This window comes from Ailuropoda melanoleuca, chromosome 9, assembly GCF_002007445.2.
Source record: "Ailuropoda melanoleuca isolate Jingjing chromosome 9, ASM200744v2, whole genome shotgun sequence".
In the NCBI taxonomy this organism is placed as follows: Eukaryota; Metazoa; Chordata; class Mammalia; order Carnivora; family Ursidae; genus Ailuropoda; species Ailuropoda melanoleuca.
This window is the reverse complement of record NC_048226.1, coordinates 30,154,640-30,177,456: the sequence shown is the minus strand read 5'-3', so window position 1 is coordinate 30,177,456 and position 22,817 is coordinate 30,154,640. Positions and strand designations below refer to the sequence as shown.

The window sequence follows — 22,817 nt, the reverse complement described above, 5'->3', positions numbered from 1 at the left end:
ACCCTCCCCCTCTTTTTCACTTGGCTAAGTTGGCTCAAGCACCACCTCCTCCAGAAAGCCTTCCTGGATGCCGTACCCACTACCTCCCAATGTGGATGAGGTCCCCTCCTCTGGCTCACACAGCCCTGGGCGTCCCGGGTCCCAGCCTGATCACGCTCTCCTGTGTCTGTTTCCTTGTGAAGGGCAGAGACCCAGTCCGCCTTCTCATCCCTGTGACCCCGTCAGTCACCAACACAGGCCAGGAAGATATTTTTCAATGGACTGCAGTGGGAGCAGAGCCTGCCCTCTTTGCCCTCATCATGGGCAGCCTCAAAGGTGGGTGTGAGCTCCCCGGCCCCACCCCTCACCTCATGTCTGAGGCTGTACTGGGGGTGGAGTGCGGGCGAGGAGAGAGGTTAGTTTCCACTAATCGTGTAGACATTTCTGAAGGCCCCACTGACCCAGATCTGTGGGTGGCCATGTTTTCCCCACTCTCAGTAGCCCCCAGGCCCACAGTGGAGCCCGCACCCTCAGTCATACATCCCGCACCTCCACCAGTCCTCATCAAGGGACCCCCCTCCCCAGCTGTCCTTCTTCGCAACACATGGGGTCTATTCCTTTTAGGACAGCTCTGCCCTGTGCCTCCCCACCGCCTCCACACCTTTATTCATAATGCTCCCTGTTTTCCCAAAATCTCCCTTCCCCAAGTCCCGCCCATTCTTGACGACCCAGAAAAAGTCCTACCTCCAAAGCCCATGTCCACATAGCTCAGGGGTGGCACCATAGGGTCCCCAGTCCCTCTACCACACAGAGGGATACAGCTATGGGTCCTCCTCTGCCCCGCACTGCGTGGCCAGCCCCACGTGTGACCAGAACACCCCAAACCCCCCAAGCCGCATAAACGCAGTGTCGATTTACTGGCAGTCGGGGCAGGTTTCCCCCACATAGCCCACCCCCTGAGAAGGACTGTTTCTTGGGGACAAGTTTATTACAGGGAGCACACTACCCTCTTTCATAATGTCTAAAGGCATGCCAACTGCCAAAATACCAGGCTCTCAAGTGTGGCCAGTTGGGCGTGGGGCCTGGTGGAAGCCCTGACTCTGCGGCCTGGTGGAAGCCCATGGCTTCCTCCTGGGCTGCCGCGCAGGAAGCCACGACCCGGAGAGGAGAGGGGGAAGCTGCGGGAGAGAGGGAACTCTGCGTCTGGGTCCGTGGTGGTGAATCCAAGGCTGAGGTGGGGCTGAGCTGGGCGTGAGGCTCCTCTGGCCTGACTCACTGACCCGGTCAGAAGGTTGCGTGAGCCGGTGGCCCAGCCAGCGTGGGGAGGGGCCTGGAGGTGGCCGCCCCAGTTCCCCTGATGCCCAGACCAAGGGCCTAAACCACACAGTACTTCCTCCAGGGCCCTCGCTGGCTTCCCAAGGCCAAGGGGGCAGACCAGAGTCCTCCCAAGAGGCCAAGGGCTGACCTCCACCCCGCCACAGCGCCCCCTGGCTTCTGGTGCTGGGGTGGCTGTAGCTGGTCAGGGAACTTGCGGGCCGAGCTGCCCCTACGTAGAGAGGCCATGCGGCTGGGAGGCTGCTGGGGGAGCTGGGAGGGAGGGGGTTGGGAGGAGGGGAAGCACCCCAGCACAGACATGGACACCCGGCTTCCCCACCCTCAGGGCTGGGCTCTGTGGACCTAGGCCCCCGACAGGGCCCTCTTCCGGAAGGCCTGCAGGGCCGGATTGTTCAGCAGCGTGTAGGCCAGCCCCCAGCGGGCTCTGCTTTGGCGGGCGCTGGGCCCTGTTCCCCTGGCCATGGGGTCCTTGGTGTGCAGCAGCTGTATCCCTGGGAGGGAGAGACTTTCTGTGAGTCCATCAGCAAACACCCGGCCACGCCCCCCTGGTACCAGCCCTGAGCATCTGAAAATCCCACGTGCACTGCTGGGGAGGCTGGGGCACCTGGGGAGCCTGGGGTTCCCGGGGCCTGCTCACTGAGCAGGAGGTGGGGAGAAGTGTGGGCTGCGCAGCGGGCTTGGTAAAGGCTCAGAATGTCGTCCTGCAGGTGGCAGACAGAAGAGGGAGGGGACAGCTCTATGGAAAGGACGGGCAGAAGGGCTGGGACAGCCAGCTCAGGGCCCCCTCCCTACTACACACTTTCCAGTCCGTGAGGAAGGGAGAAGACATCTCGTTCTGTGTGTGAGAAGGGGGGCTGTGTGCTCGCCTGTGGAATGGGGCGAGGGAGACAGTGAGTGTTTGTATCGGGGAAGAAAATTAGCCTCAGAGGGACCAGGAAACTTCTCACTTCCTTTCTCCCGCAGGCGGCAGAGGGATAGAGGAGGTAAGCATTTGCCTGGCACTTGCTCCATTGTGTGTTGGACATGCATCCTACGTGGTGGGGAGGCAGCATGCCTCGACCCTCAGAGAAGAGGGTGGTCTCAGTTCCCGCCAGCCCCCCCGGGAAGGTGCACCTTCTTCTTCCTCCCCCTGTCTGAGGCCGTCCTGGGGGGCCCGAGGAGGCTGGGCCCGCCGGCTCTTTAGAAGCAGGGCACAGAAGGCTGTCGTGGCCGGATGCGACTGGCTGGCCTCGATCTTCAGGAAGCCGCAGTATGTGTGGTAGCCTGGGGTGGGGGGAGGACGGCAGCGCTGCGGGGAGGAGGGCCCTCCGCCACCCCCTAACACACGCCCAGGGGGTGTCCCGCACACCCCGGCCATGAGCGCCCGCCTCTCGAGCAGGTGGCGTGTGCACGGCACATGGGCCCACTGCCCACGCCCGCCCCACGTGGTCACAGACAGTCTCAGGGACACATTCCCACGTGGCCTAGGTCAGGGCAGTCCCTTGCTCACGGCTTGCACAGCCCGAGTCACCACTGCTCCTTACCGGGGTCGAGAGTGGCCGCTCGGGACGGCAGCAGGCTGAGATCCATCTGGCCCAGGTGCACGGCATTGTAGAGCGCGGACAGGAGCACGCGCCAGGCAGCCACCATGACGCCCGCCAGCACATTGACGAGGAAGAGAAAGAAAGTGGCTGCGTACAGCACTCGCCTGGGGGTGCGGAGAGAAAAGGCTGAGGCCGGCCCCCACCACACACACACAGCCCCTTCCTCAGGCTCAGGCTCAGACAGACCTGGATGAGCACAGCTGCTGTGTGTTTATTGACCACCTACCATTTGTCGAGTACACGTCCTAAGCACCCTGCCCTACGCTGGGCCTGCTCTCTCAAGCCAGCTTGGCCCCCACCACCCTGGGAGACGGCTGGTGGTACTCCCTTCTATAGAAGGGAAGCTGAGGCCTAGAGAGAACGGGTGTCTTAGCTAAGGCTGTCTGGCTAGTCAGTGGCAGAGCTGAGGCTTATGGCCTGGATCTTTCTGTCTCTCACCTCCCTCCTCTAGGTCCCTTGTCCACTGACTCTGAGTCCCTCCTGGAGCTGAGGTCCTCCCACAGCCTTTCCACCTAACATGGAATAAATGTTTCTATTAATCTCCTTCCTGCAAAGGGGGAGGCACATAGTTTTGGGGGACACAGAGGACCCAGGGGAGAGAAGTGCTGACCCCCAAAGCAGGAAAGGCTCATGGCTCATATTTCTGACACTGTGCCAGGTGAACAGAGAGGTATTCTGGGAGAGGTATTCTGGAGACCCACTATCCTGGGTCACTGTTCCCTTTCAGTTTGGGTAAGGCAAGCTCGCCTACTTCCCACTGGGCTTCCCAAGAGAGAAGAGGGAGAGATGGCAGTGGAAGGAGAAGGACACAACAAGAAAGACATCAAAGAAGAGGCTGAGGTCCCGAGGGGACCACAAGCCCAGGAGCCTCCTCACCGGTTAGTAAGCTCTGGGTGTCCATGGTGAGTCTCCAAGAAGACCCAGTGGGCTGCCATTTTCTGTAGGACCACAGCCAGGGCCAAGGTCAGCCAGAAGTGCCTGCAGGTGGTGGTGGCGGGGGCGGGGGGAGATGTCACTATTAGTAGCCCTCTGGGAAGTGGTCCCAGGGCCCTCGACTCCTTGCCTCTCTCACCAGGAAGACTCCAAGGACCGGAGGAGCAGAAGGTTCCTGCCATGGAGCACGGGCATGACCACCAGGAAGGCAAGGGTCACGGTCCCCAGGAAGAAGATAATCTGCTGCACCAGGAGCCCTGCAAGATGGAGGTGCGGAGGGACGGACATCAGGCTCTGGGGGACCCAGCCCACCCTGGCACTCCCAGGAACCCAAGGGCTTAGGGATGCCACAACCTGGTTGCAGATCCCTTCTCTGCCACTGCCTAGCTGTGCCAACCGGAGCAAGTTACTCTACCTCTCTGAACTCCTGGTTCTTCCTCTGTCCAATGGGGTAGTGGCCCCTCCCTCGGAAGGCTTGTTGGAACGAGTCTGGGGCAACTCTTTGAAAACCACAAAGTGCTCTGCGAACATTATTTTCCCCCAATTGCCCCTGAGTCCTTGGGGACAAGAGTGCATTTTAAATTAATGTTTGCATTCCTACTGGCCAGAGCCTGGCATGCAGTTGACGCCAGAGGCCATCTACGGAAGCAACTGGCTAGTTGTTTATATGGCATAATGCATCTAAAAGAGCTTGGAAGGTATAAAATCGACCAAGATGAGAAATTACAACTTTTTGTGCTAGTCATTCCTCTTTTCCCTTATCATTCTTGTCCTTCCCCAGGGAGGTGAGGACTGAAGGAACCGTCAGGGAGGGGAATCTGGCCCTCGCTTTTGCAACACTGACCCCAGCCCCCTCACATTTCAGACGCTTTACTCACTGCATTCCCCTGCCCCCCGCCCTGGGAAGAATCAGAAACTTGGAGCTCGGAGGGGTCCTGGAAATTCATCTAACCTGAGTCCCTCAGGGCAGGACCCCCTTTGCAGCCCCAACAATGACCACAGAACCCTGCTTGCATACCCCCGGTAACAGGGATCTCATTACTTCAGGGGCAGCCCACTGAGGCATTAGGCTCCCTTATACAAGCAGGAATATGCCTCCTTGAACTTGCCACCTTGCAGCCCTGGGTCTGCCCTCTGTGCAAACAGCTGGTGGCACTGAGGGGCTGTCCTCACGTGAGGGGTATCCCAGGGGCTTTTGCATCTGCCCCCCCCCAACCTGAGCGAACCTCCTGAAGGTAGAGAAGGCCAGGTCCCTCCTCTTACTCTCGCCCCGGAGTTTGCCCTGGCACAGGCAGGCTCCCCAGGGCAGTCAAGACCTGTGGAGAACTCTCCCCTCCCCAACGGGGCCAGTTTCCGGGGCCAGCTGAAGCCAGATGGGGTGGCAAGGGGGGCTCACCAAGGCAGGTAAAAGCCGTCTGGTAGGCGCTGAAGCTCATCCAACAGAATATGGCCTGGCGGGAGGGCTGGGGGCTCCGGGGCAGGGGGCCCAGGTCCAGGGCAGCCCCTCGGTGTAGAGCTTGCAGGTTGGCCCTGGTTAGGGGGCGCAGATGAGGAAGGCAGGGATCTCAGGGACCACACGCACTCCCTAGATTCCTCCTCTGGTGGAACTCTCTGTCTACTTACAACCTGTGGTCACGGACAGGAAAGCCAGGGGCTGTGGGAGCCCTGCAGAGGTTACTAACCCAGCCTGGGAGGTCAGGTAGGGCTTCCTGGAGGAGGTGGTGTCTGAGTAGAGTCTTAAGGGATGAAGAAGAGTAAGTTTCAGATCAAGGTAAGGGGCAAAGCTGGATCAAGGGAGACAAGTTCAGGCAGAAGGCTCAAACCTGAGCCAAGTCAGAAAAGTGAGGAAACGGCAGTAGGAATGGAAAGTGACTCGCAGATCAGCCACCAGGCAAGAGGCAAGGTTCCAGGCTGGCAGAGGCCTGAGGGCCTAAGGGCCAGCGGAAGTAGGGCCAACCCTGTGGGAAGAAATCCCTGCGCAAAAACCCTGAGGCCTGGCAAATGCATGCTCTGATATCGTTCCCCTTCCCACGCCCCTGCTCACAACTAGAACATTCTCTCCCTCTCCACTCACAGCTCAGCTCCATATTACTCCCCGTGAAAGGGCAAGCAAGGCAGTTTGGCATCCAGTGGCCCATCAGAACCTCTTCAGCACCCCAGCACCAGCAGGGTCCCCTCCACACCCACCCTGGCCTGTGGCAGGCTCACCCCTCTGCTGCTCCTTACGCCGTCCTCCCTCCCACCCGTAGCTCCCTCCCCTCCCTCAGCTCTTGCCTCTTCCTCTGATCCCGGGGGAAGGGCTGGCTTTCCAGTCTGCCTTCCTCATTGAATCAGTCCGCCCAGGTGGTCCCTTCTCAGAGAGCCAGGTCCAAACCCCAGCCCTGGGCAGCCGAGCCCTGTTGCCCTCCCACCAGACAGGAAGGCCCTACCTTCTCCACCCACCACGGAGCAGCTGGTCAGAGGGGACCCAGGGACAACCTGGGCCTGCAGTGGCTCTCCCTTCATCCAGCCCCAGGGCTTGCCCCACAGGCCTCCTGGCCCAGGGCTCCCGCACCTCTTCCCCACATCTGCACCGGGGGTCAGAGCCCGCCACTGACCTGTGTGTGACCAGCGAGCGGATCAGCATGAGGGAGGTGAGGGAGCAGGACAGGACCAAGGCCGCGATGTAGCAAACTGGAGGGGCGGAGAGGGGGCAAAGTGGGAGGGGGGAGCCCGTGAACTCCCCCAGGGTGGTGCCCTGGTGGGAGTTACCCCTGCCCATACCCACCCTCCGCCCTGAGCAGAGACCCCTTACACCTCCCCCTGCCCACCTCATTCTCAGATGCAGTATAACTCAACGATCTCAGCCCTCCTGTCCTGCCCGGCGACAATGGTGGCCAGGACAGGGAGAGGCCAGCTCCGAGGCTGCAGACCTGGTCTCCACCCTTGTCTTGCTGCTTGCACTGCTGTGTGATCCCCAGAAAGAGATGCTATCCAGCCTGGCAACTGGCTCCATCTCCTAGGCTTCCTGCCCATTTGGCCTTCAGGGGGCCCCTTGGTCTCCCAGCCTCTTGCTCACACGGGGCTGCCCATCTCCCAGCATGACATGAGCCATAAAAGCCCATGTGGGCCCGCAGAGGGTGTGAGTCCATGTCAGTGAGGCCTGTGTCCTTCAGAAGGAGGGAAGTGACCTCTGCTACCCACCTCCTCTGGAGGTGGCCCCTGCTGCCCAGCTCCCTGCCCCCCGACCATGCCTACACGAATGAGTTTGGGGCAGCCTCAGCGGCCGGGGAGAAGGCACAGGGCGTCTTGAGCGCGAGCTGTTAAGGCCTAGCAGGGATTTGAGCCTGCAGCTCCCCCGCCCCCCCATCCCCATCCTGCCTCAGTCCACACCCCCACAACAACCCCACCGAAGAGGCACTGGGCCAACCAGGAGGCTGAGGCCCAGAGAGAGAGGCTGACCCGCCAGTCGCCCTGCTGGCTAGTGAGGGGCTGAGACCTGCCACCATTTCCCAGCATACCCAGAATCTGCCCCGGGTGCCTGCCCCCGATCTCCTCAGTCATCCCGGGGAAGTGCGTCCCATCCAGAGACTCGGAAGCAGGAGCAAACACACGTGGAGAGGCACGCACCAGTCCCACATAGCCTCGGTGCCCGGTGGCTGGGGTGGGGGGGGTCGGCCCTGGCAGCACAGCGGGGCCACCTGGAGGTGTGCAAACCCCTCATGGCCCAGGCGGCACCCCAGGCCAATCCAGTCAGACTTTCTGGGTGTGGGAGCCAGTCCCTAGCTTTTTGTGCAGCCTGAGTTGAGAGCCACTGTGCTGGGGGCTTCCCAAAGACAGAGCCGTCGTGATTCATTTCAATCAGCAATTGGTTGAAATAACCAACCCGCCAACTGGTATCGAGGGCCTGCTGTGGTGATTCTCAAAGTTAGGCTTGGATCGGAATCACCAGGCAGGCTTGTTGGATCCAAGAGGCGGGGCCCCCGCCCTCAGCGTTTCTGGAGTCCAGCAAGCGGTTTGAGCCTCGGGATTTTCAGGAAGTTACCAGGCGATTCTCAGGTACGGCCAGGGTTGAGAACAACGCTACAGAAGAGAGCCCTGGGCATGTGCAGCTCTGCTCTCCCCGCTTGCCCTTCGGGAGTCCGCTCGGCAACAGCAAGAGGGCGTTCTGGACCATTTCCTGCCAGGTGGGGAGCCCGCCCGCTGAGCCGGGCTGGTGAGTGAACCGGGTTAACACGGGGAGAAGCCAGCCCCCTTGGCGCCAGGCCTGGCCTTTGATCTTCATCCGTCTACCTCCTGCTCCCTCTCCCTCAGTTCGTTCCAAACGTGGGTCTCTCCAAACCCTGGTACCCATTAAATCTTCCTGCCCTTTGCTTCCTCTGGGACCCCGCTTGATGGATAGCTCTGTCTTCCTCCATAGGATGGAGGGCTTCAGGGACGAGGTTGCCTTTGTAGCTCCGACACCAGTCTGGCAGTAGGGAAATGGAAGTCCAGAGAAGTGAAGTGGCTTGCCCAAGGTCACACAGCGTGTAAGTGACAGAGCAGGAGTTCTAATCTAGTCCACCTGACTCAGAGGCTGAGCCCTCTGTTGAGCGATGCCAGGCTTATGGTCCAGGTGCCCAGTGGGCCGCCTAAAACAGGCTCTCGGGGTTCAGAAGACATTAGCTCCTTAAGCTAACTAAGGGCACACCAAACTGATATCATCTCAGTTCCAACCCTAGCTTGCTGAGTGGCTTTGGCATAGCTCTAATCCTCCTGGGCCTCAGTTGTCCTCATCTGTGGACTAGGAGAGTAAACATTGCTTTGTTTGGCCCCCGAATCCGAGAAGATCCAAAGTGGAGGCCTCGAGGCTTGGAAACTGCAGTGTGTGATGTTAAAAGTCGGTGTGGGGGGTAGAAGCAAAGCCCACCGTCCCGGACAGCTCTCTTCCCACCTCTGAGCCTCCATTTCCTGTTCTGTGAGACGAGGACCGATGAAGCCGACGGAACAGGGCTGCTGTGAGCAGGGGGTCAGCGCTGGATGCAGGCTGAGGTGGGCCATGTGGGCTCCTGCCTGTGGTCCGGCTTGTGGGGACTCCCCAGTGAGCAGAGGCTGCAGGCCTAGGACTCCTGACCCCCCAGGGCTTTGTCTCGAGGTGGTGGAGAGAACCCCAGCAAGGTGTCAGGAGACCGTGTTCCTCTCTTTGCTCCACTCTGCCCGGCTCTATGACCCCAAGCAAATCCTTCCCCACGTGTCAGGTGCAGACGCTTTTCAGGCTCCTCCACAGGGGCCACGGGGTGGGGGTGGGGGGGCTGGGCGGCCAGGTAGGTGGGTAACCAGACGAAGGGCTGAAGGAGGCATCGGACCCCAGAAGGGGAGGCTGGTATGGTTCCCTAGCCCCGGAGGCTCATTGTCAAGACAGGAAGGAGAATGGAGATGGCCCAGGAGGACAGGGATTGGGGAAGAGGAAGTATCGCCCTGCCCAACCCCACCCACCGGCCATGGCAATTAGCTCAGAATCCGGCCCAGTGTCCCACATCACTCCCACTTCCCTACCCTTGGCAAGGCTCAAGGGGCTGTCCCCTCAGCTCACACATCCCGAAGCCTTGCCCGTCTCCCTGTCTGGAGAGCTGAGCAAAGACACTGGAGCTGGGGGTGGGGAGACACCACGTGAGCTGAGGGGCCGCTCGCATAACGCGTTCAGGTCTCAGAGACCTGGAACCAGAAGCTGCAACGACCCCAGTTTGGAGAGGAGGCAGTCGAGACCCAGAGAGAGAGGAAGGGACATGGCCCAGAGCGCCCCACATGTCCCTGGTGGGCTGGAACTGAGCTCGGGTATCCGGCTCATGTCCCCACTGGGTGCCCTCCGGGACTCCCGGGAGGCCTCACCTTCCAGAGCCCACAGGTGATGCTTCACCAGCCCCACCACCTCCTGCCTGTCCTCTGAAAGCACGATCCCGAAGCCAGCCAGTAGGTAGGAGACGTCCGTGTTGATTCCCGCCCTCACCTTCTGGATGGTGGGTACCACGCCCACCAGCAGCAGCAGGGCCACCTGGAAAAGCCCCATAAGGAAGGTGCCAGGACCTGGCTGTGCTCACACTGGGCCCCCATCCCGGGTGCAGCGTGTTCTCAGCTCACAGGGAGACTTTAGGGCGGAAACTCCGGCAGCCCACGGGCTGTGTCCCCATGCCCAGCACCCATCAGAGTTCTCAGCCCCAAAGCAGCGTCCTCACCAGCACGTTGCAAAGAGATACGACTTGAGCCTAACAGGTCCCAGCTGTGCTTCCAAACAGCACAGCTGTCTATCTATCAATCATCTATTTAAGCTGCGGAATATAAAATTTCCAATCTCCCATGTTGGCAAAAGCCAAGTATCCTATAGACGATCTCAGGCATTGAAGCTAGACGGACCTGGGTTCACATCTTGGCTACCTTGAGGTATTAGCTAGAGGAACTTGGCTGAGTCAAATTCACCTCTCTGAGCCTCAATTTCCCCCATCTGTAGAATGGAGAAATATCATACTCACCTCCCAAGACTTGGGCTTTTCGGTTTTCTGGGGGTGGCAATGGAGGGGAGCATTTCTCAAACACGTATTATTTCCGAACTACCCAAATCTGCCTAAACCTCAAAGAGGAAAGTAATTCTAGTTCCTCTATTTTACAGCTGAGCTCACAGGTTCAGAGATGTTGAATAACTTGCCCAGGGTCACACAGGAGGTAGATAATGGAGCAAGGATTTAGACCCACGTTTGTATGAGTCCAAAGCTCACGCTCTGACGCTACGTGAGCCCAGTGAGAGCAGACACCCCCTCTCTTCTGGGTAGGCCAGAGTTCCCCAGATATCCAGAAGCAGCTGGACGGGACTGTGGTTGGGCTTTTGGAGCGCTGAGCTGGGCCTACGCCGTCCCACGCTTGGCAGTTGGGGGCAGGGATCCAGAGGCAAATGGCACGACAGGGGCAGGACCTACCTGGTAGATGGCTGTCCCTGTCAAGGTGGCTGAAAGCACCAGCATCAGAGGGAGTCGGAATCCTACAGTCCCCGAAAGGAGGGATGTGGTAAGCCCCAGCCCCACCCAGGCCTGGGACCCCCCTTCCCTCCCAGGGCCGGGGCTTGCAGGACCCTAGACCACCAAAGCCGCACCAGGGGCTTCCACCCTTATCCCCAGCTGGGGCTGTTCCTCCCGACAAGGGTTCTGGGGGACGGGAGCTGGCCTTCCCCAGCAGCTGCTCTATGCAAGGTGTGGGTGAGGTCACCTGCCACTCTTAACCTCAGCTCCCCACTCCGTACCTCGTTGTGGAGCATAGATGTAGTTTCTGTAACAGATCCAGGCCCAGGATCGGAAGCCGTGCTTGGAGGTGTGGGAGCTGCAGAAAGACGGAGGCAGGCAGGTGCCCTCAGGAGGACCCCCCACCCTGAGCCCAGGCCCCAGAGTTTGGTTTCTTCCTCACTCTGCCCCACCAGCTGCCTGGGGCCAGCCCCCCAAACTAGCCTGCCAACCAGCCCTGCCCACTGGCCCAGAGGGGATGCCTAGGACCTCACCCGCTTTCCAGCTCCTTCCGGCAAAGAAGGGTCCTCAGATATTCCTCATAGTAGCTGCTCTGTAGCCCCTGTGGAGACAGACAGATGGACGGGCAGATGAGACCTGCCCGGAGCCATCCCTGGGACCCTGGCTCAGGGTGCCACAGTGGGCACATGAGGCTCCGTAAAAACCTCTTGGCTATGGTGGGGTGCAGAGAAGGGCCAGCCTGTGAGGATGAGTTCCATGGCCCCCAAAACTGCCCTTTCTCCTCCACAACTGGGAGACTAACCAGTCTCCTAAGAATACTCAGCACTGAGCGGTTCGTCCTGAGGGCTGTCTCCAACTCTCTCCTGCTTCACTTAGTCACGTCTGCTCCCCGCTTCCCCCCTGCCCCTGGGGCAAAGACTGGGGCAAAAGGGAGCCTAGTCCCATGGCACATCCCTGAGCAGGGCACAGGATGGGGCCGTTCCGGGTCACATCCCCCAGGCCTGTCCTGCTACTCCAGGGTGATCCCAAGGAGGACGGGATTTGTCTCAGCCACGTTCCAGGCTGTGAGCTGCCTGCCAAGAGCCAGAGGCCCATGGTAAGATGGGGTGAGCCCCTGCCCCTGATCACTAGGAAAATACAAGCCTGTAATCTGTTGGTGACATGGCAATGCGACAGACACACACACACACACACACACACACACACCACCCACGGTAGGTGTGGGTCAGCTCAAAGCTTGACTGGGTCCTCTGAGGCTTAAACCTCTCTGCCCCAGGGCCAAGGAGAATTTTATTTCTCCCAGGACTTCTCAAGCGGTGAGGCAGTGAAGATCGCTGGAGGAGGAGAGAGAGGGCCCAGGGGGTAGTGGTGTGACCAGCGCACCGGGTACCCTGGGGAAGCCGTTCCCCTCTTCTGAGCCAGCTATAAAAATGAGGGGACATCGGGCTTCCGCAGAGGAGTGCGAATGTCAGGAGGGCAGCAGTGACAGTACTCGAGGTCCCTACTGCTACCAAACCCAGAGTCGGGTGGGCGCATGGAGGTGCATGGAGGACCCAGGGTGGCCCCTGGAGGACCTGAGCCCACGGGCCTCTCTCCCCTCAGTCTCCTTCCTTTCTCAGGGACCTCTCTGGCTTCTGTCCCAGCCCCTCTCCTGAGCTGCAGGCCCACGGTCCAGCTGCCCACCACAACCCCACGAGTCCCCATCAGCACCCCCGCACCTGCCCACATCCCACGTTCATCTCTCAGCACCTAGCACGAGCGGCTCGCTGCTGTCTGTCCTCCATGCCACCCTGTGAACCTCGCCTTCACTTCCCAGACTGAAGGGTAACCCAGCCCCTTGACATTGTGTCCTCAGCCTCTCCTGAGGCTGTCCCCCTCCCTTTGAGGGCCTCTGTGGGGTGGTTTCCTTCTTCCTCCTCTCCCGCCAAGAAGAGCACTTGACCCTGTCTCCGCCCTCACCCATGGCCTTGGGCTGGGCCCGGCTGCACTTCTCACGTTGCGCCCTAGCTATCTGTTGCTGCCAGCATCTCCCCCAGCGCCCCAGGAGCCCCTGGGGGTCAGACACAGGTCAAGAGCTCTGAAGCCACTGTCCCTTGCAGGGCCTGACACCTGGTAAGCCCTTAGAAGGCTTCTTAATAAGGTTGCCTTGTCTTGTAGGAATTCTCTCTCACTGTGATGTACCCACCCCTCTATCTAAAACTTCAGAAATATCTGCCGAGTATCTATCATGTGCTGAGACCTGCCCAGTGCTACAAATTACACGTGAACACAACAGACAACTCGTCTCTGCCCCTTTGCTCCTCTTTCCTATCTCTGCAAGGCCTTCTCCTTATTCTCTCCCTGCTCCAGATCCTCCCTGTCCTTCAGGGCCCCTACTGAAGTCTACCTCCTCCAGGAAGCCCTCCCAGCCTGCCTCAGTTGTCCCAGCCCACCTCTTTATCTGACTTTATCCAACCATACCCAGCCCAGAACTGATTCATAGTGCGACTCTGCCCAGGAGGGTCCTGAAGTTCATGGGCACCTGCAGAGCTCCTAGGAGGCACGAGGCTCCTGCCTGTCTCATTTCTCCGGCTGGAGCCTCCGTGTTCCAGAAGCAGAGCTCTGACTGCCCTGTCCTCTGGCCCACCCCTCCTCTGTTGAATCCCCACTGTGCGTGCAGCTGGGTGCCCCAAGTATCCCGGGTTCTGGCTGAGGGCCTGGCCTAACCTTTGCACCAGGAGGGAGGACTAACCCATCACTTGGTGACTCGGCAAATATTTTCTGAGCACCTGCTGTGTGCTGTGCCCATGCACAGGGAACCAACAGCCATGCAGGAGTTCAGGGCATCCGGGTGTCGAACAGGAGCCCAGGCCAGCCCTGCCCCTTTACCTCTGAGCCTGCTCCTGCCGCGTTCCTGAAGCTTCTCACCAGTTGCACGGGGTACCAAAGGCTCAGGAATCCGAGACCCAGAAGCAGAGGCAGGGAGGCCAGCAGGGAGTAGTACTTGTAGACCTAGACAGACGGACAGACACCCGGACACACCTACCTCTGCCTTCCTCCCCCGGCAGAAGACCAGGATCGACTTCCCTTCCCACTTGACTCCCACCGGGCTGAGGGTTCTCTCATGCCCCCCGCCCCCTCCCAGCACAAACACCCCAGTCCCCTTCCGAGGCCCTCCCCCCTCTCCCAGGCTCCTGGACTCCCACAGCCCTTAGAGGAAGTTATGTAATCCCCTCCTCCCTGCCCTACTGGGCTGCCGTGGGGTCTGAAACCCGGGATACCCACTTGCTATATTCCTTTGTTCCTGGGCTTTGGGCACAGGCCCCTGAAAACCAGACAAAGGCCTAATTTAATTGTGTACAGTTGCGACCTGGGCATCAGGGAAGTACAAGCCCTACCTCCTAGCACTGAGGCCTTCCCAGGATTGGGCTCCTTCTGCATTCACTCTTTTGTTAATTCAATATGTTTTTACTGAGGGCTTAGTGTGTGCCGGGTTCTGGATGGTGAAAAAGACCAACCAGGTCCCTGCTCTCAAAGAAATCAACTAATCCTCATCTCTACCCCAGAGGACTGGTGTTATCAACTCCATTAACAGGAAGGGAAAGTGAGTCTCAGAGTGGTGACACAGTTTCCTCAAAGCACTTAGCATCACCTGGCATCACTCAGTGTATTTATTTATTTATTGTATCTTCCCTTCTGGAATGGCAGCTCTTGGGATGCTAGGGACTTCATCTGTCCTGTTCCCAGCTATATTCCAGTGCTCGGAAATGCGCTTCAAATATGTTTGTGGACGGAAGGGAGGAAGGAAGGGAGGGAGGAAGAAGCTGGGTTCAAACTCAGGTTGTCTGGCTCTGAGGCCTGTGTCTCCACCCTTTGGGCACTCCCAGCCAGCAGCCAGTGAAGCAGGCTCTGAGGTTCTTGAATTCTCTTTTCAGCCCTCCAAGACCATCCCCCAACTCAGGGCTCCCCTTCCCCCATCTCTTCCCTCCCACTCCAGCCAAGCCAAAGGAAGGCTGGGGAATCAATAATGGAGGGATTTCAGGCTCCCTCTTCCTCCACCTCGGCCCTCCCCCACCCCCTCCCAGACTGGAAGCTCCTGAGGGCAGGCCCAGCTGCCCCATCCCCTGCTCTTGCCACAGGGGGCCCAAGGTTGGAAGGGGCTGTGTTTCCAGGAGGGGAACTCTGTGCCCAGTGGGAGGCAGCCGAGAAGTCCAGCACTTAAGTCAGAGGAAAGGAGCCCAGCTGCTCGTGCCCCTCGCCTCGGCCTGTTGTGACTGTTGTGAGTCGGTGGTTACCTTGGGTGACTGAGGACACTCTGCCCTCTGCCAGATCTGGACTCCAAAGTGAGCCCAGGACAGCATGCTGCCGAGCAGGTGCGCGGATCCGTGCCTGACGGGGGCACACGCGGCCAGAGGGTAGTAGAGGGCAGGGTAATAGAGCAGGGCGAGTATCTTCCAAGGCCCTGGAAGGCAAGGCCGGCAGAGGGAAACACGTGATGGAGAGGCCGATGTGGGGGCCCCCGCAAGTCCCTCTCCTGTCTCCCCCTTCTGAGCCCCTCAGCTGGTTCAGTGAGCAAGAGCCCCACAGTCACATTCAGGATCTGACTAGTACCAGCGTTTGTGATCTTGGGCAAGTTACCTCTTGGAGCCTCAGTTTCTCCATCTGTAAAATGGAAATCATGGCTGTATATTAGCCAAGACAAAAGAGAAGGTAGACGTACAGTGTTAAGCCAGTGCTGAGTCAGTTGTCAATAAACTAAGCTTGGGCTTTCTTATTGTCCCCTCTCCTGGTCCCCAGCATCCTCCAGTGTGAAAGAGGCTGACACCACACTGGGCAGTCATTGTGAGGACCGGGTGATCTAAAGAGGTCATGTTGAGGACAGTGGCCCCTCTTGGTGGCAGCTGTCCTTGGATCGTCACTTCCTTGAGCCCAGCTCAATTCTCCAGAACCCCTCCTACTTCCTTCCCCCCCTCGTCCATTCTCAGAGGCCTGCGCTGTTCTGGGAGAGGGGTTGGCACAAGAACAGAGGAGGAGGAGAGGGCAGTAGTGACCCGACAGCTGGGACCAGTGAAGGGCAGGTTTTGGGCACTGTGGCTGGGAGGTCCGCGGGACAGCATCTTCTTGGCGGTGGCTCGTGACAGGGATGGGAGCCACCTGACTCACTACAAAAGAGCCCTGCCCGAGCTCTGGATTCCCAACTGGCCCTCCCCACCAATCCAGCCCCAGGGCCTCGGCTGCGGCTGCGCTGGGTACCTCGGCTGGGGGGCGAGGCCAAGGTCAGGAAGGGCAGCGGGTCCTCGGCAGGGAGCAGCAAACACAAGGAGCTGAAGAGGACCACAAAGACAGCCGCAGGCACGGTCCAGGTCGTGTGTCCCGCCAAGAAATCTACGGGGCTGGTGCAGAGACAGGGACAGGACAGGAGGGAGTCGCCCAGGCCCGGCACCCCCTTTCCCCCACGCTATGTTCCATACATCAGGGAGGTAGAGATGGAAACTTTCTGGATGGAGACTGAGGCCCCATTATCCATTCACTCCACAGCTATCTGTGCCGTGCCTCCTGTGTACCAAGTTCTGGGCCTTGTGGCAAAGTGATTCAAGAACTACCCCACCCCCACCCCGTACACAGGCACACCGCGGGAACAAGCCTGAGCGCTGCTCCCCCCGCCCACCCTGGAAGCTCCAGGAAACAGCTGCCTCCACACAAATCAGTCTGTCTGGGCTGGCAAATCTTCAGAGAGCTTGGAGAGTCACAACATCCTTACGCAACAGCCACGGCCATGGCCTGGGTGTGGCCCCGGGGCAGAGGGCAGACTTCGGGCACAGCTGTCCCAGGCATCTGCCCTCTGGGCTCAGGGCAGACCACTCAGACCCTCTGCACTCAGACCTCCTGCCCTGAGATCATCTGCTTCCTTCTCCATCCTGCTTCCTTCTCCCCCCACCCCATCCAGGGCAGGACCAACACCTACCTGGGCCCACCAGTGACAGAAACCCAGGCTAGTTCTCCACAAAACCATCATGGCAGGACTCACTCACCTTGGTGTGTGGCCTGGGCCTGGGGTGCAAGGCTGTCTACACGGGGGCTCCAACTGCCACCTCCCCCAACCCTTGGTCTCTCCCATTTGAGCCTGCCCAGTTCCATCTCAGTCATCCCTGTCCCAGCCTCTGGGGTTGTAGGACGGAAGGAGACCAGGGAAGAAAGTTCTAGCCATGGGGACTGGAGATCAGTCCCTCATAATCTGCCATTAAGCATCGGGGTCCGGGTGATGCCCTCAAGGGAAATGAGGGTCAAGATGGCATGGGGTGGCCATCTCTAGTCCAGACCATGGGCCACCTGAGGAAATGCGTCCTGGAGCCAGGCCCAACGTCTCTCTGGGTCTGGGATGGGAGCAGGTGGGCCTGAGTGGGGCCCTCCCCTTCCCTTTGGGGCTCCCGCTAAACCTGGAGATCCAGGTAGGGGTAGCGAGAGCCCCCGGGCCGAAAGAAGTGAGAGTGTCACTGAGGCCACAGCTGACTTCTAGGTACGTAACAAACCCCCACCGTCCTAGAGTGGCCCCATCAGCTGGGCCACCTGAGTGGGAGCACCCGGGCCTCGGCACTAACCTGGGCAGTCCCAGCCCCCCATGCCCACAGCGAGCCCAGAGCCAGCGGCCCCTCACAAGCACAGCCAGCAGCAGCAGCACAAGGATCTGAAAGGAGAGCACAGAGCAGGACTTGGGTGCCCAGGCCTTCCCCGAGGGGCTGAGTCTGCGGGTTTGGCCTCAGCGCCCAGGACACCTCTACCAACCAGGGCACAATCACGGGGCATACTGGGGACTGGTCAAGAGAATGGTGACAGAAGTCAGAGAGGATGGACTTGGCCCGCATCCTGGTTTGGGTCCCCACCCTGGCAGAACTCCCAGAGTTGGGGCTCCTGGGGTCCCCCTTCACCAGCCCCAGCAGGGAACACAAGTCCCCTGCCCGGTCTGGTGCTAGGTGGCCGGGGGGCGGGGGGGCGAACAGGTCGGCCTCGGGGTGGACTCACCGACAGCAGGGCCAGGCAGGCGTGGAGGAGACCCGACAGCACGCTGGGGTGGCAGACGGGCCCCACTCTGCAGAGCAAGGGAAGGCTGGGTCAGGCCTCTGTAGGGACCCCCTAGGGGTGCAGCCAGGTTTGGGGTTCCAGGCTGTCTACACTGGGGCTCCACCCACCACCTCCCTCATCCCTCCGATCTCTCCTCCACAAGCTGGCCCAGCTCCACCTTCTCAGGCTCTTTCCAGGGTTTTCATGCCCCTTGGGGTGTGCCAGCCCCATGCCAAGCTCTGACGTTACAGGGCTGAAGGAGACAGTGGCGGGGGGTCTCCCAGGGGAAGGCATGGGAGAAGCAGAGTGGGCCAACTCAACCCGGGCCCCTCTTCTTTCTCACCCATTCTTCCTAGCCTTCAAGGCCCCTTCATCCCCCCCCTCTCCAGGAAGCCCCTGACTGCTCCGGGCCTCACAGACCTCTCCTTCTCAGAGCGTGGCTGAGCGTCTTACGTGAGTGGAACACTCGAGCGTTTGGTCCTACAATTTGCCCTGTGACATTTGATTGGAGTTTAAAGATGGTCAGCGTCTTTTGAGACAAAGAAGGGGAAAGGGAGTTCTGTGCAGAGGGAGGAGCGTGAGAAAGCCAAGTGACAGGCAGCAGTCGGCGTGGCTGGGGCCAGGCAAGGCTTGCCGTCTGACTGCAGTCTGTGGGGTAGCGGGCAGGTTGGGAGCAGGTCACAGCCTGCATGGGAGGCACTAGGGAGCCATCGAGGGTGTTGGAGCAGGCCAGTGTTCTGGATTTGGGGAGATTTCTGTGGCTCGATTTGAATAATAACAGCAGTAACTGGTACTTACTAAGAATGGAGTATGTGCCAGGGGCCGTTTGTTCCACGTATTAACCCAGGTATCACTGACAAGGTGGGTGCTATTATTACCCCCCCTTGTGTAGACATGGAGACCAAAGCTCAGAGAGGCTAAGTATCTTGCCCAAATCACACAGTTAGGAAAGCCAGCAGAGGAAAGCAGGATTCGAACTGAGGTCGGCTGGCTCCAGCACCCACATCTGGCCAGGAGGGGAGAGGGAAGGAGGTAAGGAAGGAAGTTTTAAGTTGAACCATATGAAAGTGTCATTTCTGTACATAAAAAAACAGTTGAAAATTCGCATTTTCATAAGCATAAGCAGTGGCTGGGGAAGGGAGATGACAGGCTGTACCTCAGAGGTATACAGGAGGAAGAATGTATATGCCTGGAGGTGGACAAGCAGAGGGAAGGGGGGGTTTCCAGAACGACCACAGAGTTCTAGGCCTTATTCCAAGAGGAGAGGTGAGGACCACAATCACATGTAGCCAAGGAAGTGAGGCTTGGTCTCGGACACTCAGAGACAGAGGCCAGACTACAGAGTGGTGAGGACACTGAGATAAGAAGGAGCAAGACAACTGTTTCTAGAAGTTAGTCTCTGAGCAGGAGCCTACAAAGGGCCCCACTCAGAGGGAAGGCAGAGCTCATGGCTCTGGCTGGGAGGAGAAGGCCAACTGTCTGGGTTGCGGGCCCTGATACCCACCCCCCTTCCCCCAACCCCACCGGGCCCTGATACCCACCCCCCTTCCCCCAACCCCACTGCAGAAGGGCCTGCAGATTCCCCCGGTGTTGGCCTCATGCTGGGAGGGCAGGCCAGGAGGGAAGCCTCCAATTCCCCAGGCAGCCCTTTGAAGTGGTGGGGAGCTGAGTGTCATCCTGGACAGCTGCCACAGGCATTCCTGTCCCCAGGCTCTGGCTGAGAAGCTCAGTACTAGTGATAAGTGGAGAACACGCGGGCAGATGTCAGGCTGGGCACATGACCGGGTCAGGGGGACTCCGGGCGTGGGAAAGGGCCAGCTGGGCTTCCACGGATCAGTCCTGCTCCCACAGAAGACCCCAGATGACACATCTCACCCCCCTCAGATTCACTCCCCTCCCAAACTTTTCAGCCAGGTCTTTCCACCATGAGGGCACCTGGACAAGTGTGACCAGGAGACTGAGTCCGGCCAGCCACTGTCACCAGTGCCCACCAGCCCGATCCCCAGCCTGCTGGGGCACCCTGAGGTGCAGGGGGGGGTCCACCATCAGGAGCTCCTCAAAGCTTCGGTGCACCATCTCCCTGGGGTGTCTGACTCACTCAGGGAGAGGTGGGCCCACGTTTATCCCCTTGGGATTCCCCTTGAGCTTCCACTTTTGGGGGTGGGACTTGGGGGGCAAGCAGCGTAACTTGGATGGCCAAGTAAGTAGAGTCAAAAAAAACCCCTCCTTATTCTTCCCTGCAGTGGGAGAAGCCAGCTGCGGATTCCAGATGCCTCACACATTAGAGGCAGTGCTCCCCATCACCCAGGCCCTGCTATGTACCCCACTTCATTCTGAGGCCATATCTGAAGAGATGGGCCCCAGCCAATGCCCGGGCCCTGAGGCTCCCAAGGACACAGCTGCAGGTTAAGGTCTTGCCCCAGGTCGGGATCCATATCCCCGTGGGTTCCCCGGCCCCTTCCCGCTCTGCTGCTTCTCCCACTCCAAGAATATGCAACAGGGACAAGGGGAGCCCACAGGCTGTCCAGATCAGCCAGGGAAGGGGGTAGGAACCCCCCTGCCGACACAGAGCTGTTGACCAGGTGGCCAGCACCCTGAGTCCTCCCCGCATGAGGCCTAGACGGGGCCTCTGCCCCTCCCGGGCGACCCAAGCCTGGCCAGGCCACAGCCCCAGCCCCTGGGGAGGCACGCCAGCATTTCTCCTTCTCTAGTTTCTGTTGTTGATGGAGAGCAGATGTGTGCACATCTGGTTCGCCCACCCCCCAGCTTCACCTTTCCAGTTCCTCAAACCCTCAGACGGAGCAGGGGGGGGGGTTGGGGCGAGGGCTGGGAACAATAAGGGGAGAACTGGGCTCTGAGGCCCACACAGGCCCGGCGTCCTTGGCAGCATGTGGGGCCCAGGGAGGCTCAGCCCCTCTGCCAGGGTGCCCAGACTAAACAAAGATAGGGTCTGGCAAAGGGAGCCGTGGGCCAAGTCCTCCGGCCGTACTGGACTGGTCCGAGGCTGCCTCCCTCCCCTGAGCTCGCCTGAGCACTTCTGCAAAAGAGAAAGGGCTTCCTCATCTTTGTGGAGACTCAGAACCAGCCAAAGGCGACGGGTGGCATCTTTCCTCTAGGACACTCACCGCAGGCTTTCTTCCTCAGCGGTCCCCCTGCCCCGGGCTGCCCAGAGAGCCTGACAGCTGGCAAACACTGTACCCCGGATGGTCAGCACAGAGACCAGTAACCCTTTGAAGGCAGGGTTCCCTCAACCACTCAGCCAGCGCTCTGCGTCCCAGCTACGGGCCAGAGCCGCCCCAGACCGGCTGGATCTGAATTTGCAAGGAGAAGGCCCAGGAAGTTGTATTTTTAACAAACCACGCAGGTGCTTTTTAAGTGACAGCCTGGCCCACATCCCACACCTCAGGGATCAACACTGGGGCAAGGGCCGTTATTCTCAGGTGACAGGAGTCTGAAGCCCAGAGAGGTTGTGACTTGCCAAGGGTCACACAGCACATGGACAGCCCGGTTCATCTTAGCAGTCGTTGCCTAGGGGCTTCCCATTCCCCCATCAGTGACCTCTGCCACACCCCACTCTGTGGCAGACAGACTCACCCCTCTGGCTGGAGCTCCTGGTCGCCCTGGGGCTCGTCGATGTACCAGTTGGAGTAGTCATCTGTGGCCCCGGAGATGGTCTGGTTCCCCACGGCCTGGGACGACATTCTCCGGCTTTTCTCCTTTGCCCCCCCTCCCCTGGACAAGTGGGGAAAAACCACTACAGATGTGAAAAGCGGCTTAGGGAGAAAAAAAAGAAAGAAAGAAAGAAACCCAAACAAAGAAACGTTTCTCTTTAATCCTAAAGGTTACTTTCTTGCTTTTAGCTCTCTGGGAAAAGCCGGTCTGGGAGAGAGGGCCTGGACCGGCTGGCACGGGAAAAGGGGAAGGGCTTCTCGTGTCCCTTCCCGTCCCTTCCCGCCCTGTCTTGCCCGCTCCTGTAGGAGGTAGTTATCCCCTTGGGAAGAGTGCGCCCCTCGGGGTCCTTGGGGCTCTTGCTGGAGCACCTGTCTGTTCGTCTGAACACCAGCCTCTGTGCAAAGGACCATTTTCAAAGAAAGTTTGTCCAATCCAAGCTGCCAACAGAGATCCCCCCCCCTTCCTTCCCCCTCCCCAAAGCCACCCAAACGGACCCACAGATACACACTTAAGGAAGGGCAGGGAGGAAGGAGCTGCAGAGATGAAAGGGTGGGCGGGCAGCAGGCGGGCCCAACACAGCTGGACCCTCCCAGCTGGGCTCCAGGTCCCTCCTGCCCTCAGGGGTCAGCCCAATCCCCTTTTTTTCCAGGTCCCCTGGGACTTCCCCCACCCCCACCCCCGCCCCCGGCCTTAGCCTGCCCTGCTCTGGCTCCCTTGGCCCTCGCCGATGGGATCACATCATGGTCCTGACAAAATGTCCCTCCCAGGGTAGGAGGCCCCAGCTCCACTGGTGGCCTGAGCCCTGGAGGGGTGTGGCCAGGAGGGTCCGGCACCTGGCTGCGCACACCTGCACACCTGGCTGTGTACCTGCCTCCTGAGCCTGCCCAGAGGGCCCACACCTCTGCCCACCGCATCTGCAGGGCACCACGCACGCGCAGGCCAGCATTCGGCAACCCAGGAGACAGCTGGGGCTGGACCGGGGCGGAGGCGGGGAGGGAAGCCTGTCCACTCCTTCCCTGGGTTCCCATGAAGGAGACAACATGTGTCTCACTGGTAAAACCTTCTAACTTCTCCAACTTGATTTCACAAGGAGATAACTCACCCTGGTTTAAACACAAACCAGACCCACGGGTAGGCAAGAAGGAGCCTCCTGCCTACAGCTCCTCCCGTGCCGCGGGGTGAGGGAGAGGAAGAGGGCCAGGCAGGGGCTGGGGCTTCCTCTCCACCCCCCTCCCCTGAGAAGCTGTACCCCCTCCCCGTCCTGACCCCAGCTCAGAAGGGAGACAAGATGCAGATAGACAGTAAGCCCTTC

General features: G+C 59.6%; 1 protein-coding gene across 3 annotated transcripts; it reads right to left on the bottom strand.

The window, feature by feature from the left end:
- Nucleotides 1-908: 908 nt before the first annotated feature.
- Nucleotides 909-21,644, bottom strand: STRA6 (signaling receptor and transporter of retinol STRA6). 3 transcript variants are annotated; one of them, XM_019803520.2, is made up of 18 exons: nt 21,428-21,644; nt 17,795-17,861; nt 17,374-17,459; nt 16,028-16,167; nt 15,413-15,436; nt 15,070-15,236; nt 13,664-13,786; nt 11,329-11,396; nt 11,077-11,153; nt 10,757-10,818; nt 9,678-9,840; nt 6,428-6,503; nt 5,227-5,360; nt 3,970-4,087; nt 3,774-3,875; nt 2,838-3,001; nt 2,428-2,577; nt 910-1,805 (listed from the first exon to the last, which is right to left on the bottom strand). In XM_019803520.2, exons 1-18 carry the CDS (start codon nt 21,532-21,534, stop codon nt 1,657-1,659), a joined length of 1,977 nt encoding a protein of 658 aa, XP_019659079.1. In that variant the 5' UTR covers nt 21,535-21,644; the 3' UTR covers nt 910-1,656. The 3 variants fall into 3 exon arrangements, with proteins under 3 accessions (XP_019659081.1, XP_019659079.1, XP_019659080.1); XM_019803522.2 differs by lacking the exon at nt 2,428-2,577 and having other exon boundaries at nt 909-1,805; XM_019803521.2 differs by lacking the exon at nt 15,413-15,436.
- Nucleotides 21,645-22,817: the final 1,173 nt, after the last annotated feature.

Bases quoted from the DNA above. Each gene is read 5' to 3' on its own strand.
- STRA6 (XM_019803520.2), bottom strand. From the start codon at position 21,534: ATGTCGTCCCAGGCCGTGGGGAACCAGACCATCTCCGGGGCCACAGAT. The intron at 15,437-16,027 runs GTACCCAGCGCA...TCCATTTTACAG, and splicing joins GGCCTCGCCCCCCAGCCGAG to ATGGAGAAACTGAGGCTCCA. The intron at 4,088-5,226 runs GTGAGCCCCCCT...TCCATCTTGCAG, and splicing joins GACGGCTTTTACCTGCCTTG to GGCTCCTGGTGCAGCAGATT.